The sequence below is a fragment of the Octopus sinensis genome, linkage group LG20, assembly GCF_006345805.1.
Source record: "Octopus sinensis linkage group LG20, ASM634580v1, whole genome shotgun sequence".
Taxonomy (NCBI): Eukaryota; Metazoa; Mollusca; class Cephalopoda; order Octopoda; family Octopodidae; genus Octopus; species Octopus sinensis.
In genome coordinates, this window is record NC_043016.1 from 11776082 (window position 1) to 11792846 (window position 16765).

Sequence of the window (16765 nt, forward strand, 5' to 3'; positions counted from 1 at the left end):
GTGGCACGTAAAAAAATTAAAAAAAACACCACCTGGGCATGGCTGTTGCCAAGTACCACCTGACTGGCATGTAAAAGCACCCTCAACACTCAGAATGGTTGGCATTAGGAAGGGCATCCAGCTGTAGAAAGATTGGAGCCTGGTGCAGCCATCTGGTTCGCCAGTCCCCAGTCAAATCGTCCAACCCATGCTAACATGGAAAGTGGGCGTTAAACGACGATGATGATGATGATATATATATATATACATACACACACACACACATCAGCTGAAATACTTTGTTCTAACTTTAGCATACTTTCTTTTAGTCTTAGAAAACGTGATCTCAATAGATGGCTAATAGTCATTTCGTCTATCTCAGAGAAATGAAATGGCAAAGTTGATTTCGGCGGGATTTTAACTCAGCATACAGAAGGAAGAAAACTAAACACAGCAAGGCATTTAGTTAATCAAACATTCCCCACCCATTACCACTTTATATATATATATATATATATATATATATATAAAGTGAATTCATTTTTTCTCTTTCATGTGATTTTTAGCATAACTTTATCTTGTATTTAAAAAAAAAAAGTGTTAATATTAACAACAGCAGCAAATGTCCAACTCTGGACGAAATTGAACCATAAATAACAAATTGTAGTCACCATCTGGTGTCAGATGGTCAAAATGCAAGACAAAAAATAGTGTGTGTGTGTGTGTGTATGTAAGTTTGAAAGAGGAATATATATATATATATAAATATAAATTCAACTAAAAAGATCTTTAAATAATTTAAATTTACCCCAATCAGCAATAATCTGAAATATTTTGTAAATAATTTTTGATTTAGGCAATAAACTCAGTAATTTCGAGAAAAGGTTTATTGATCTTAGCAGAATGAAAGGCAAAGTTGGCCTTATTGGGATTCATACTTAGAATGTTAAGGAGCCAAAAGAAATAACACAATTTTGCCAATTCACAACCCCTAAAATAATTCAGGCACAAAGCCAGGAATTTTGAGAGAAAGAGGAACTTAGTCAATACCATAACCCCCCCCGTAGTACTCATGTGGTGTTTTATTTTATCAATCCCAAAAAGATGAAAAGCAAAGTTGACCTAAGTAGAATCTGAACTCAGAATATTACAAGGCATTTTGTGCAATGCTCAAACAATTCTGCCAGTTTGTTATCCTTAGAAAAAAAAAAGTTTCAAATTTTGCCACAAGGATAGCCATTTTGGGGAAGGGGATGTGTCAGTTACATTGACCCAGGTGTTCATCTGGTACTTAATTTATCGATCCTGCCCTCCTTCGAAAAGGATGGGAAGCATTTAGCCCTGGTATGCTAATGAGTCTGCCAGATCACTGCCCTAATAATGATAATAACAATAATAATTATTTTTGATTTTGGCACAAAGCCTCAAATTTCAGGAGGATGTAAATTCTTGTCAAATTTCAGGGCAGGGGGGGATGTCAGTTACATCCACCTGACTGATCGACTGGCACTTGTTTCACCAACCATGATAGGAAGGAAGCAAAGTCGACCTTGATAAAATTTGAACTCAGAACCTCTAAAGCTGAAAGAAATGCTGTGAAGCATTTTGTCTGGATGCTATAACAGCTCTGCCAGTTTACCGCCTTAAAAAAATAAAAGTTACAATGTTTGAAAACCAAAAGAATAAAAAAAAAAAAGACATGGAATATAATTAGATCCTTCACAGCTGGACACACATTTAGAAACCAAATTAAACCATTAGAGTATGTACGAGTGAGAGATAGATAGATAGATAGATAGAGAGAGAGATTTCACTAACAATGGTGTATGCATTGAACCAATGAGTAGACATATGGATGGACATATATGAAGCAATACAGTATTTTTCCACTGATGAGGGAAAATGGTTAGAAAAAATTTGAGATTTCTTCTTTGTTTTGTTTTCTTTTAAAGCTACATACAATAAAATATTTTTTGCTTTTGTCTTCGTCAAGGAGTTAAAAAGGCACTGAATATGAAATATCCAATATTAAGACAATGTGTATAAAATATAACAAGAATGTGTGCAATGTAGGACTAATTAATTGTTGAACCTAAAGGATTAGCCTATGATAAACTTAATGATTTGGGGGGAAAAAAAAAAAAAAAAAAAAAAGGAGATTGTAATACTGTTCAGTCAAAAAGTTATTGGTCCCGAGTAAATGGAACAGAGTTCTAAAATTTCACAGATTAAGAAAAGAAGGGATAATTTTATAGGGAGAAATAAAAATATGTATATGCCTTTAAAGCCAACTTTTAAAATGTAATAGCATATTTTAATCTTTTTTTTTTTTTCAATTTTAATTATTCAGCAAACAAAATAATTATTTTCCAACAAAATCAAAGATGTTTTTCTTTGATACATTTTTCAAAAAAGTTAATTTAATACAACATTACAACACTAAATTCTAACATAAAAAAAAAAAAAAATTCACACAAATTTAAAAAAAAAAAAATTAAAATAAAATGAAAAAAAATTACTGTGGAAAGTAAAAATTAGAACCACCAGCAGTTTTAATTTTATAAAATATAAAAACTTTTTTTTTTTTAAATTGGGAAAAGTTTTCAAATCAGTTAATGAAAAACAAAAACAGCAGCAATAAAGATCCTTTTTGCATTTTGAATATAAACAAAAAAAAAAAAATATTTAAATAATTTCACCTACAACACACACCGTAAGATGTTGGTGATGCACCAGACAAATAAACAATGGTAATTGCAGGAACTGTTTTTATTAGAAAAAGTAATTGTGGATCATGTGATTTATAAGAGGAGTGGTGGAGGAGGAGGGGGGGGGGGGAGAATTCAAGAATTCTGCATTATGTTGCAATAAAGTTCATCTGAATTACAACACTAAGCAACAACTGTTTCAGCAAGACCCCTAAAAAAAAAAAAAAAAAAAAGGAAAAAACAAAAGAAGAGTCTCAACCTCTTAGAGGTCAGCTGGTGGGGGGGAAATCAACCTTTTAATTAAAAAAGATCTCAGACAGACAGACAGGTCTGTCTGTCTGTCATCCTATCTGGCAGACCCTACAGGCCCAATTTTGCTTTCAGTTTATAAAAATCTCACCTAATTACAGTGTTGCAAAATAGAGGTAAGGTCTTGGTGAACTAAATCGACAAAACCACCGTTGATCTTCAGTTGAAATTACCCCCACTTCTCTTACATCCCTTGTCTTCTAGAGAAATGCTTGAATTTACCACCTTTCAACTCCATTTTGCCCCCTCTCCTAAAAATACTAGTATTCTTCCTTACATAATTATGCATCTAAAACAAATAATAAAAATAATAATTATAAAAATAATAATAATAATAATAATAATGATCATCCTTTCTATTTTAGGCACAAGGCCTGAAATTTAAGGGGTGAGGATAAATCGATTACATCAACCCCTAGTGCTCAACAAGTAATTAAATTAAAGATTCTGAGTTCAATTCCTGGCAGTGCCTTGAATAAATAATAATAATAATAATAATATCAGGAAAAAGAAAAAAAAAGATATCTTAGGAATGAAAACCAAAGGTTGGGTTCAAAATTCTACCAGGACACCTGATGAAGGCTGGAGAGTAAATTGGCCGAAACATTATGGTAACAACAAACAAGATGAGAACACATCTCTGTCCAATGTAAATAATAATCTTTTCTACTGTAGGTACAAGGCCTGAAATTTGGGGGAGGAGGATAGTCGATTAAATTGACCCCAGTACTCAACTGGTACTTATTTTATCGACCCTGAAAGGATGAAAGGTAAAGTCAACCTTGGCGGGATTTGAACTCAGAACGTAGCGATGGGCGAAATACCACTAAGCATTTCGTCCAGTGTGCTAACAATTCTGCCAGCTCATCACCTTCAGTAGTAGTAGTAGTAGTAGTAGTAGTAGTAGTAGTAATAATAATAACAACAGTTATACTATAGGCACAAGACCAGCAATTTTGATGGGAGGGAGATTAATTGATACCATTAACCTCAGTATTTAATTAGTACTTAATTTATTAACTCTGAAAGGGTGAAATGCAAATACTGCCTTCATGGTATTTAAGTTCAAGACACAATGAACCCCACAAAATTCCACAAAGCATTTTGTCCAGCATGGCAATGGTGCAACCGTAATAATTCTTTCTAGTAAAGGGACAGGGCCTCAAATTTTGAGGGAGGAGATTAGTCAGTTATATCGACCCCACCGGTGCTCAACTGGTTCTTATCAATCTTCAAAGGATAACGGCCAAAGTTGATGTTGACAGGATTTGAACTCAGAACATAAACCTGGAAGACATGCCTAAACATTTTCTCCAACATGTTAATAATTCTGCCAGCACATTGCTTTAATTAATAAGAGTTTCAAATTTTGGCACAGGGCCAGCAGTTTTGGGGAAGGGTTTAGTTGATTACATTGATCCCAGTGAGAGACTGGCACTGATTTTACTGACCCCCCCAAAAGGATGAAAGGCAAAGTTAATCTCAGCGGAATTTGAACTCTGAGCATTTTGATTTTAAAATAATTCTAATTTTGGTAGGCGGCCAGCAATGTTAAGGGAAAGTGTTAAAAATCAATGACATCAACCTCAGTACTAAAATCATACCTTATTCTATCAACTCGAAAAAGATGGAAAGCAAAGTACATACTTCTAAGCATTTTGTCCAGTGAGATGGTTCTGCCAGTTTGTCATCTTAATTTATAATTCTAATTCTTGGTACAAAGCTAGCAATTTTGAGGGACGGGGAAGTCAATTACCTTAACCCCAGTGCTCCACTGGTACTTATTTTCAGTACCGCCTGACTGGCCCTCATGCAGGGTGGTATGTAAAAAGCATCCACTACACTCTGTAAAGTGGTTGGCATTAGGAAGGGCATCCAGCTGTAGAAACTCTGCCAGATCAGATTGGAGTCTGGTGCAGCCATCTGGTTTGCCAGACCTCAGTGAAATCGTCCAAACCATGCTAGCATGGAAAGCGGACATTAAACAATGATGATGATGATGATGACCCTGAAAGGGTGAAAAGCAGAGTCGACCTCATTTGTAATTTGAACTTAGAATGTAAAGCTAAAAGAAACAGTGCTAAGCATTTTGTCTGGGACACTAAAAGTTCTGCCAGCTCACCGCCTTAATAACAATAACAACAATTCTTTCTACAATAGGCATAAGGCCTGAAATTTGGGTGTGTGGAGGGGACAGAGCTATGATTATATCAACCCTCAGCTTTTTTTACCCAAAAGGATGAAATGCCATGCCAACCATTTTTAGAATTTCAAATCAGGACATAAAGTCAGAAGAAATGCCACTAAACATTTTCTTTGTCATGCTAACAATTCTAGGAGTTTGCTGCCTTATGTCTTGTGCCTGGTGAAAGCCATTAACTAAAAAATTTTTAAACAAATTATACAGCAGTCGTAAAGAGCATATCATCACAAAAACTTTTTAGGAGAAGGGTACAACTGAATAGAGTTGAGTGTGGTACAATAATGGGGATATAACAAATTTTTTTCTTTTTTGTATTTTTATCAGCCCAAACAGATGGTTAGCAGGTTTTGAACTTGGGCTGTAGAAGGACAAAAAAAAGTTTAGTCTGATCCTCTACAGCTTCCGTTATGCCATTGCCTTTATTTTCCATAAGAGAAAGATATCTACTTTTTAGTGAGACAAAGGTTTTATGCCTTTTTTAAATTTTTGTGTTGGGGAGGAAAAAATTTCAACTTTAAATATATATGTGTGTATATATATATATATGTATATATAAAGTAATCTTTATATATCAAACAGCTTTAATCCAGCAATTACTTTAACTTTTTGAAGAACAGCATTGATTTTAGAAAAGTTTTATTTACAAATGGTGGGGGGAGGGGAGAAGGTTAAAACACCCATACATGTGTGCAAAAGTGGACCTTCACTTGTACATTTGTGTGAAGGATCAAACATAACTGACTGATACTTTTCAATCAGTTAAAACACCAATCTATTTCACTACAGCATCCAGTGTAACCAGACAACTGGAGGAAGTAACTTCTTTAGAACCTTTTGAAAAAGTAGGGAAATATGTGTGCGTGTGTGTGTGTGTTTTATATATATTATAATATGAATTATGATAAGTAAAAGTTAATTTTTATATATTTCAAGTATAATTCTTAAAATAATTTGTTTTGTTACAAAAATGGGGGGGGTCAACGGTTTAGTATTTTCAATGAGAAATTACCATGCACACAAACATGAAATACATACATATATATATATATAAGCACACATGCACGCACTTATACACAAGGTATAGATGAATGTTAAGCTTGCTTCACAACCAAGAGGCCTTAGGTTCAATCTCATGTTCTACAATCAAACTCAAGCCTTGCAAATTGATTGGTTAACTTGTGCAGGAACTCACTGAACAGACAGACTGCTTCTGTAATTCAAAAGCCCAGACTTGTCAAACTTGTGACACACAGGCTCTACACAAGAATTACATTAGGGGGTGCATGTGTCTGTGGAATATTCAACCACTTCACTTGCAAGCACTATGTCCCATCAGTTTCGTTAAACAACCAGATGTTCAGATATTGAAATCTATTTAAGAGGCAATCATCATCATCATCATCATTGTGAAGGTGTATGTGTTAGTGGTTAGGATATACAGCCTACAATCATAAGGATGTGAGTTCAATCTCCAGTGGTGTGTTGTGTCCTTGAGCAAGACACTATTTCTTGTTGCTCCGGTCCATTCAGCTGGCAAAAATGGACAGTACCTGTGGTTCTACAGGTCAGCCTTGTCACATTCAGTGAGTCATGCTGAATCTCTCTGAAAACTATGTAAAGGGTACGAGTGTCTGTGGAGTACTCTGCCATTTATGACAAAACGTGCAAATGGCTGAGTGCCAGGCCAGCATCATGTTTCTAAACTCCCCCATAGGAGTGGGTAGCCACAACGAGACACACACCAGGCATTCCATTCATTTCCCAGTCCTGGGTATAACGCTAAACTACATCTGGTAGTGGGACCCTGGGGGGCTATGGTTTCAGGGTTTGCGGAGTGTGGAACCACCTCTTAGCCACTGTTGTTCTCAGGTCTACTGGGAGTGGTAGCACCTGTAAGGGTCCCAACTATGGATTAACTAGCAAACCCTCCTGCAACTGGGGGGAAACCAGTAGAATGCAGTCGCTGTATTCCCTGCATAGCATAAGAAGTGACTAAAGGGGTGGGAGCAAAGGGTCTGGGAATCCACTCCTAGGAAAAAAGTTCCTAAAAAGACATCATCATCACACATACACATATATATTCTTTTACTTGTTTCTGGTCATGCTGGAGCACCACCTTTAGTCAAGCAAATCGAACCTAGGACTTATTCTTTCTAAGCCTAGTACTTATTCTGTCGGTATCTTTTGGCAAACTGCTAAGTTACGGGGGATGTAAACACACCAACATTGGTTGTCAAGCAATAGAAAGGAGACAAACACAGACACACAAATATATACACACATATATATATACACAATGGGCTTCTTTCAGTTTCCATGCACCAAATCCACTCACAAGGCTTTGGTCGGCCCGAGGCTATAGTAGAAGAGACTTGCCCAAAGTTCCACACAGTGGGACTGAACCTGGAACCATTTAGTTGGGAAGCAAGCTACTTACCACACAGCCACCCCTGCACCTACATGTATTTATATATACATTCATACACATGCATGGTCACAAACACACACACACAGAATGGACCTCTGCCAATTTTGTCCATCAAGTTTCAGTTACTTAATTGGGAATTCCAAAGAGAAGTGAACATAGAATTCACCTAACCCTCAGGCAAAAATCAGCATTAAACTGCATCAGGGCATTATTATTATCATTATTATTATTGTTAGTATTATTATTTAAATAATAATACTACTAATAATAATAATGATAATAATAATGCCCTGATGCAGTACCAGGCAGTGGCTCTCATGGCTTCTTAGCTTAACTGATTGGAAGTGTTATCATGCACATTGTTTTGTCTAGGTATAAAAGATGGGCTACAGCAAATATTCTGCTCAATACCACAGATTTGCTTGTCAGTTGTTTGATCTTAACTAGTTGACCATGTCCCTTAATGGCTGACGATATGTGCATCTCTGATCACGAGTAGAAGTTGTGGGGGAGCATCACAGCCATGTTTTGAAAGGGATTCTTTGGGGTTTGGATAATTCACCTCTGGAAACATGGGTGTTTCGTTCAATATCCTTAAACAACCCTTATTCAGGGACCTTTTGAGCGGGATGGGTTACTTGACCAGAAGAAAATTCTAACTGGGCCCCACCTGCAAGGTCATGTGCTGTTAATCTTGATATGAGATCACCATGTTGCGCACATATGGTTGTGATGCATGTGCCTTAGTGTACCCTTATCAGACAGGTAGTCATGATGGGTATACTGGGCTTCGTATATTTTACTCCAGTGTCACTTTGATGGCATGAACTGCTCTCTCACTCAATGATAATGATGCTGAACATGTTTGTTAGTTTTATTCTAGTTTAAACTGTGACAATAAAGTGGCATACTGTCACTTTCAAAAAGGGCTTCATGTATATGTGTGTGTGTGCACATGTGTGTGTGTATGTGAGTGCACGTGTGTGTGTGTGTGTGTGTGTATGCGTGTGGGTATTTATATATATATATTTGTAAAGTTTAGAAAAAATATATAAAAGAAGATTCGGGTTCTTATTAAATTTTCTTCTGGTACAGCTGTTGTGGAAAATATGCCCATGTAGCAGTAGAGTCATCTTCATCAAAGGACAAGAATTATACTTGTTAGATCAAGAAAAAAATTGGATTTCTTTATGTATCTGGAAAAAAAAAGAAAAAAGAAAAGAAAACTGTTATATTTGGAACATATAACAGAATTCTTTAAAAATTCTCTATAGAACAAACTTTATTAAATAAAAAATTATGCATTAAAAACTTAAGATGTTTTTTGTAAATTATTCTGATATACATAGAATGGAATCAAAGAACATTATTTAGTTAATTTAGCAATAATAATAGGTTAAACAGACAAGCATTTAACCTTTATACCAACCCTTAGTTTGGACTGCCCCTAGTTCTACCATACCAACTTGTTTTGAAGTGATCTAAATTAAAACCTTTTATTAAAATTTCCTTCTAATTTGTGTTGACAAAAACCAGTTTAATAAAGATCATGTTTTTACAAAATTTATTATTTTAAAAATAACTTGAAACAAAGGCAGGAATTCCAAAATGAATATGATAAGAAAAGGGTTCAAAGTGAGTTTTTCATACATGCATACATCTGATACAATGGGGTGCTGTAAAGTGCCTGACTTTGAGTAAAAGAAAATACAGGGGGATCAGTTAATTGTGATTTTACTCAATGTATTCCCCTCTCAGATTCACACACTTTTTGCAGTGGTCCTTCAGTTTTTCCAAGCCCTGTAAAAGAACTCGGAAGGTTGGTCCTCCTGCCAGGCGTTTCATGATACCCTTAAAGCAAGGAACTTTTCAGCACCCTCTTCGTACATAAAGTTTCCCCAAATGCTTTACTCTACAACTACTGAACTGTCTGCTTTCTGCAATTACTTAAAAATTTGGCTTTTTGATCATCGTAGCTGAACGCCATCTGACACAAATTTCTTGAACTGTTTAACAATAGATGCAAGCAGGGTTGCATAGTTTAAGCTATCAGGTCGAGGGCTATATTACCAAGATGGGTCTATTAGCAAGACAGGTATTGTACATAACATTTATACTAGTTGTACTTTTATAGTAGTCAATTGAAGACCATAACATTGTATTATACTTGCCACAGCTGCTACTTTAACCATTTATAGTTTGTACCATATTAGTTCTCTATGTGAGTGTTCTGTGATGAATTTTGCAAAGATGGTACCCTTTCCGGCGGGTATATTATGGTAGTAGGACTATCTACAAGTACAAAAAAACAATATTTTACTAAATATTAAAAAAGAGAAGAAAAAAAAAATCACTTAAAAAAAATTATTTTAGAATAAGTAGCAATTGGTACATCGTACTTAATATGGATATACTGTAAGGAAGCTACCAAACTGCAGCATTTGTCTTGAGAAAGTATTGTATATAGACGTATAGTGTTAAAAAGTACAGAAGTATTAGTAGCAGATGGGAAGCGTCAAAACAGCAGCTATGGAACTGCTAGATCACATGATTTTCTGGATATTGACACAGCATAGCTAGCAAGCAGGCACTATCCACTGTATGCTTAGAAAAATTTTGCCTCTACTGGTATATAAAAAAATAGAGGTGGAAATTTGTTTAACCCTTTAGTGTTTAAACCGGCCATATCCAGCCCAAATATTCTAAATGTTTTATATTCAAACTGGCGATATCTAGCCTTTCACACCTAACCTATATTGACATTCTAAAAATAAACAATCACATCATTGAAACCTCAAAGCTATAAGATAATGCATGATTAATTAAAAACAATTTGAGTTTTAAAAAATATTGCATTTAACAGAATAACCTGAACACTAAAGGGTTAAGCATGTACTTGACAGTGGATGACAATAGGCAGAAATCATGTGATCTAGCAATTCCACTGCTGTTGTTGGATGCTTTTTTCTTTTTTTTTTGCAACTAATACTTCTCTGCTTTTTAGCAGAATACATCAAAACAAGATATCTTCTGAAGATGAATACTGCTGTTTTGTAGATTTCTTATCATCATTATTCTGAACTAATATTGCTTCACCAATAATGAATCTTTAGAATAAGTACTTTTATTCTTTAAGAGAATTTAAAAGTGTTAAAAGTTTTCAGTTCTTACCCATTCCTAAAGCAATTTCAGTCATACTGCGACACAATGAATCAAGGCTATCATTAATTTCTCTGTCTATTTCTATCACTGAAAAATTAAACAAATAGAATAAAAATTAATTAATGCATTACAGAAAATTCAAATGTGCTTAAAAAGACAAACATGAAATTAATCTAAGAGGTATACACCAAAGATATATCTATAGACCGTGAAATAAAGTGTCTTGCTCAAGAACACAAAACACAGTCCACTCTGGGAATCGAAATCACTACCTCATGACTGTGAGCCCAACGTTCTAACTGCTGAGCCAAGCAACTCTCTTATACAGAACACTAATTAAGTCTTCTGTAGCTGCTTAACCAGACAAGAGAATACAATGTTTCACACAGCTGCCATGATATCAGCTTCAGCTTTCACAGAACAAGCTAATGAGGAAATATGTGGTCACTCCAACTGTTAGAAAAAGCAGTCAGATCTTACTCAAATCACAACTTACTAGCATACAAAGAAAAAAGAAAAAAAATAGACTCCTGATAAAATGTAAATAAGATGCTTGGTTGAAGCTGGAATACTTTTGACAATAGGCTCAGTTGAAATTGACATGATGCTATAAAAAAAAAAAAACAGAAGCAGCAGTAACATGCTGGAGCAACACCTTTGGTTGAATAAATCGATCCCAGGACTTATCATTTGTAAGCCTAGTACTTATTCTATCAGTCTCTTTTTGCTGAACCACTAAATTACAGGGACATAAACATGTATATATATATATATATATATATATATATATATATATATTACATACATATGACGGGTTTCTTTCAGTTTCCGTCTATCAAATCTCACAACAGTAAATTCTTCAGGGTTTGTATAGACAAAAGAATGCTCTCTGTATGCTCTGGAATGAAAGAAAGCACAGAGCCTGGAGCACTTTCTTTTACCCCTTCAAGTCTTCAATGCTACTTATATTAAGAAAAAGAAAGAAAAACCCAATCCTTTGGAACAGGATTTTTGATTCTATAACCTAATTTAAATTGCAAGGCAATACAAATACATATATAAACACCATCTGCAAAAATAAAATAAATTGATTAATTAAATATACCTGATTTGGATACAAGAAAGTTCATCTGGGAAGACTGGCTAGGAGCAGATTGTGTTTTAGTAACAGCTGATTTTACAGGCTGAAAAAAAACAAACAAATGAAACAATTTAAATATCTAATAATAATGAAGAGGAAAGAATTATTTTAGCACCAAAATCAAGAAATTAAATAGCTCTAAAAGCTGTATTTTCTATATAAATGTGGTTTGTTAAATCAGTGGAATGGACACAGGAGAAGGTGAGGAAATTGAAGCACAAAGCACCCCCATTGAAGCTACTGAGGCATGGCCAACAGCTTTGGGGGGAAAAAAGAAGAAAAAAAACTGGCAGAATCTCTGGGTACAGAAAAGCAAGTCACAGAAGAGAATGCTGTGCAAACTGAAAATCGACTTAATCCGTTTGTCTGTCCTTGTTTATCCTCTGTGTTTAGCCCCTTGTGGGTAGTAAAGCAATAGGTATAGAAAACACTTGCCTAAGGTGCCATACAGTGGGACTGAACCCACCATGTGATAGAGAAGCAAATTTCTTACCACATCGCCACGCTTGCTATTTAGATATTTTGTGCAAAGCATGTTAAGCCAGGTGCCCGTCAATGTGATAATGAAAGAACAATAGAACAAGGAAAGCGAGAGAGAGAGAGAAAAAGGAGACATACATACCTCTATTGGATTTGAAACCACGCTGGGGCTATATGAATTTTTTCTACTTATTGGAATGTGCCCACAACCTATAACCGAAGACCGTTTAGAACCAAAACTCCATTGAGATAGACCAGCAGCAGTAGGTTTCTGGGGATCTCGTAACATCCTTTGACTACTCATTCTCATATTAGAGTTAGCACAAATAGGAAATGTGTTGCCCCAACTGAAAAAAAAAGGAAAAAAAATAATATAAAGTAAACGTAAGTTATACGAGTTAAACAGGTTTTTTTAAGAATTATTTATATTTTTTTTTACAAAGAATACAACAGCAAATCTGTGAGTTAATAGTTGCAGTATGTTGTTATAAGTGGTTGTTATAAGTGGTTCTTTGCCAATCTTTGAAATGGACTCTTGAAAATGGTTTACAATGTTTGCGAGTAGATATCCAACACTCTGTTGGTTATGACGACGAGTGTTCCAGCTGATCTGATCAACAGAAATTAACAAGAAATTAACAGTATTTGAGCACAGTATTTGGAGTGCTCAAATACTGTGGCGTATTTGAGCACTCCACAGACGCACATACCCTTAATGAACTTTTCAGGGAGATTGTGACACAGAATGTGACACAGGTAGTTAGGTTCAGTGTGTATGTGTGTGTGTGTGTGATTCTAGTAAGTAGCACAACTCAAAGAACTGCATTGGTAGACAAAATGAAGGATATCAACAGGCTAACAAAGATACTTTTTACCGGAGTGAGATGACCCTGTTATGATTATGACAGTGGGTTAGCTCGTAAGGAAGTGCAATGCACACAGGAATCTTTTGCTTTTGTGATCCTTTTCCCAAATGTTGACTGGTTTCATCCAGACATTGCAGATAGTGTTCATCTATAGAGATGTAGTACAGAGCTGGCAGAACCGTTAGCACGCCGGGCAAAATGCGTAGCTGTATTTCGTTTGCCATTACATTCTGAGTTCAAATTCCGCTGAGGTCGACTTTGCCTTTCATCCTTGATAAATTAAGTACCAGCTACGCACTGGGGTCGATGCAATCGACTTAATCCATTTGTCTGTCCTTGTTTGTCCCCTCTACGTTTAGCCCCTTGTGGGTAGTAAAGAAACAGCTGTTGTATAGTTATGAGTAAACCTCTTGGAATGAGGACTTTGGCTGTGTGAAGTATATGAACAGACATCAAGCAGATATGTCTAGGACACTACTTGGTGCCTCAGATGACTTATAAATGGGAAACATTTGCTGTTCAAGAAAAGCCAGTCGAGAAATGGCAAAACTTCAACCACATAGAGGTCTCACAGTACCACAGGACAGGAGATATACATTAGGATGCGAGTTATATTGTCTTGATTAGCTAATATTCAGATAATCCATTGAAGCTATATTCAGAGATCATCATCATCATTAAATGCTCATTTTTCCATGTTCACATGGTTCAGATGGAATTCATTGAGGCAGACTTTTCTACAGTCAAATGTCCTTCCTGTTGCTAATCCTCACCTGTAATATTTCCCTATGGCCTGACATGTTTGTCACATAAGACTGGAAACAAACATTACTTGTATGTGACAATGATATTCATTTACAATTATCACATAATTTCCGATGACCGGTCGAGTAGGAGGGCACAGTGGCGTGCATGGAAGCCGTGGACGCGAGCCCAGATGAAGCCGACTGCAGGTACAGATCTTGGTGGTGGTAGCAAATATTCAAACACACACACACACAAACAAACAAACAGGTATGTTTCAGTTTCAGTGATGCCTGGGTAAAAGTTGAGTTTGGCATTGAGAAATAGTCTGGTGAGGAACCTAATGAAGAAAGTTTAGAATGGTGATGCCACTGTAAACTACATGCTGTTTGCTTTACTCATATTTTAACCAGATATACTATTCACCAGTGATAAATACAAATGATTTATCACCTGAATAACTTGACTTTGAAGAAAATAAATACTTCTCTTTAAATTATCTACAAACTTACAAAAGAGAAACATTAATAGTCAAAAGTCATGCAATCAGAGGAAAAATTGTCATTTTATTATACCCAGAAAATATAGTTATGGGTATCAGCAAAAAATTATTTTCTAAGCTTTTAAAATCTAAAATGGATTGTTATTGTCAAACATTAGAGACAGAATCATTTTTTTCCCCCTACTTTGGCCACATATTTTGGGTGCTGACGAATAAGAAAAAAAAAACTTGATGGCCTTGCTAGTGCTGATGCCATGTGAAAAAGCACCTAGTACACCAAGTGGTTGGCATTGGGAAAAACATCCACCCACAGAAACCATGTCAAAGTTGACATTGGCGCTTAGCACCCCCACCACCAAAAAAAAAAAAAAAGTTGATATCAGAGCTTGCTAGTTTCTGTCAAACCATTGTCATTTCTCATTCTTACCTTAATGGAAATTGAAAGTTAAACAATGATGATGAAGCTCAGTGTAACTGAAGAATTAATAAAAAGCAAAAACTGAAACAATTCCAAAAATATGAACAGATTTGTGAAATAAAGGAAGTTAATGCATTTGTGTGTTTAGGTCAAATGTGTATCTTATTTGTATCCAATGGAGATCGATACACACACAACAGATTTGAAGATCTTAAAAGGGATCAAAGAAATAATTCTTCTGATGTATTTCAACAAGATATGCTAAAATATTAAAGGGTTCAGGAATTAATATTAACACATAAAAAATCTTACTTTTTCCTTGGTTTTACATCTATGTTATATTTAGGAGGTGAAGTGATTTGGATTTCCTGCTTCCAGGATGTCAGTAATTTTCTTTGTTTTTGAGTAAAAGCCTGCAGGAATTAAGAGAAGAAAAAAAGATAACTGAATGAAGAATTGGATTTTGTTTTTGGACAGTGGTTCTCACTATGGTCCATATAAGATTTTGTTAAAATTTTTACCTGTAATAAATTGGTTATACAAAACACAAAATAGCTTAACTTTTTTGTAAAATTCCTAATAATATTTCATTATATAAATATAAGAGGATGTTTTAAATATCAAATGGCTATGAGGCTCCATCCAAGTAAAACAGAAGTTGAAGGGACCCGTTCAAGTAAGATAGAAATCGAAGGGGTCCATCTGAGTAAGATAGAAATCGAAGGGGTCCATCCAAATAAGAAAGAAATCGAAGGAGTCCATCCAAGTAAAACAGAGATGGAAGGGATTCATCTGAGTAAAACAAAAATGGAAGGGGTCCATTTGAGTAAAATAGAAATGGATAGGGTCCATTCGAGTAAAACAGAAATGGAAGGGGTCCATCCAAGTAAAACAGAAATTGATTCAAGTAAAATAGAAATAAAAGGGATTCGCAAATAAAAAACGGTTGAGAAATACCTAGCCAAAGATAAATCCCTATACTTGGCTTTTGTGGACTTCTACCCTGAATTTGACAGGGTTTCCCGATCCCTTATCTGGTGTGTGATGTAGAAACTGGGGATTGAAGAGTGGTTAATAAGAGCTGTACAGGTCATGTACAGGGATGCCGTTCATAAGCTAAGGGTTAGCAATGAGTATAGTGAAGAATTCAGGGTAGAAGTAGAGGTCCACCAAGGATCAGCCCTCAGCCACATCTTATTCATCATAGTCCTCCAGGCAAAAACAGAGGAATTCAAAGCAGGTTGTCCCTGGGAGCTCCTCTATGCTGATGACCTGGTTCTCATAGCAGAATCACTACCAGAACTAGAGAAGAAATTTCAGGTGTGGCAGCAAGGTTTAGAATCAAAGGGCCTTAGAGTCAATGTTGCTAATACCAAAGTCCTAGTAAGTAGGAGGGTGAACACAACACAGACCCCTTCAGGTAGATGGCCCTGCTAGATCTGTAGAAAAAGTGTAGGTATAAGCTCCATTAGATGTACCCAGTGTAAGCCATGGATACATCAAAAGGTTAACCAGGAAGATAGGTTTTGTGTGTGGCAGATGCACAGGGGCAATAAACACTGCAGATGCTCAGAAAACTGATTCTATCACATGTCACGGGGAGAAACTAGAAGTAGTCGATAGCTTCTGCTATCTAGGTGACCAAGTCTGCAGTGGCGGGGAAGCTCAGAGAGCACTGCCACTAGAATAAGAATAGCCTGGGCAAAGTTCAGAAGGCTTCTACCCCTGCTGGTGACAAAGGGCCTCTCGCTCAGAGTGAAAGGTAGATTGTATGATGCGTGTGTACGAACTGCCATGCTTCATGGCAGTGAAACATGGGCTGTGA

The 16765-nt window shown here is 35.9% G+C and overlaps 1 protein-coding gene across 5 annotated transcripts in view; it reads right to left on the reverse strand.

The window, feature by feature from the left end:
- Positions 1 to 8476: 8476 nt before the first annotated feature.
- Positions 8477 to 16765, reverse strand: part of LOC115222675 (protein Smaug homolog 1-like) — a 116257-nt gene continuing 107968 nt past the window's right edge. For 4 of the 5 annotated variants that reach the window (XM_036511564.1, XM_029792996.2, XM_036511562.1 and 1 more), the window contains 6 exons: positions 15253 to 15353; positions 12553 to 12757; positions 11895 to 11973; positions 10799 to 10876; positions 9799 to 9919; positions 8477 to 8823 (listed from right to left, as the gene is read on the reverse strand). In XM_036511564.1, the coding sequence (XP_036367457.1) occupies positions 9837 to 9919; positions 10799 to 10876; positions 11895 to 11973; positions 12553 to 12757; positions 15253 to 15353 (546 nt within the window). In that variant the 3' untranslated portion in view covers positions 8477 to 8823; positions 9799 to 9836. Of the gene's footprint in view, positions 8824 to 9794; positions 9920 to 10798; positions 10877 to 11894; positions 11974 to 12552; positions 12758 to 15252; positions 15354 to 16765 lie in introns of all 5 variants that reach the window. The other variant, XM_036511563.1, reaches the window with a different exon arrangement.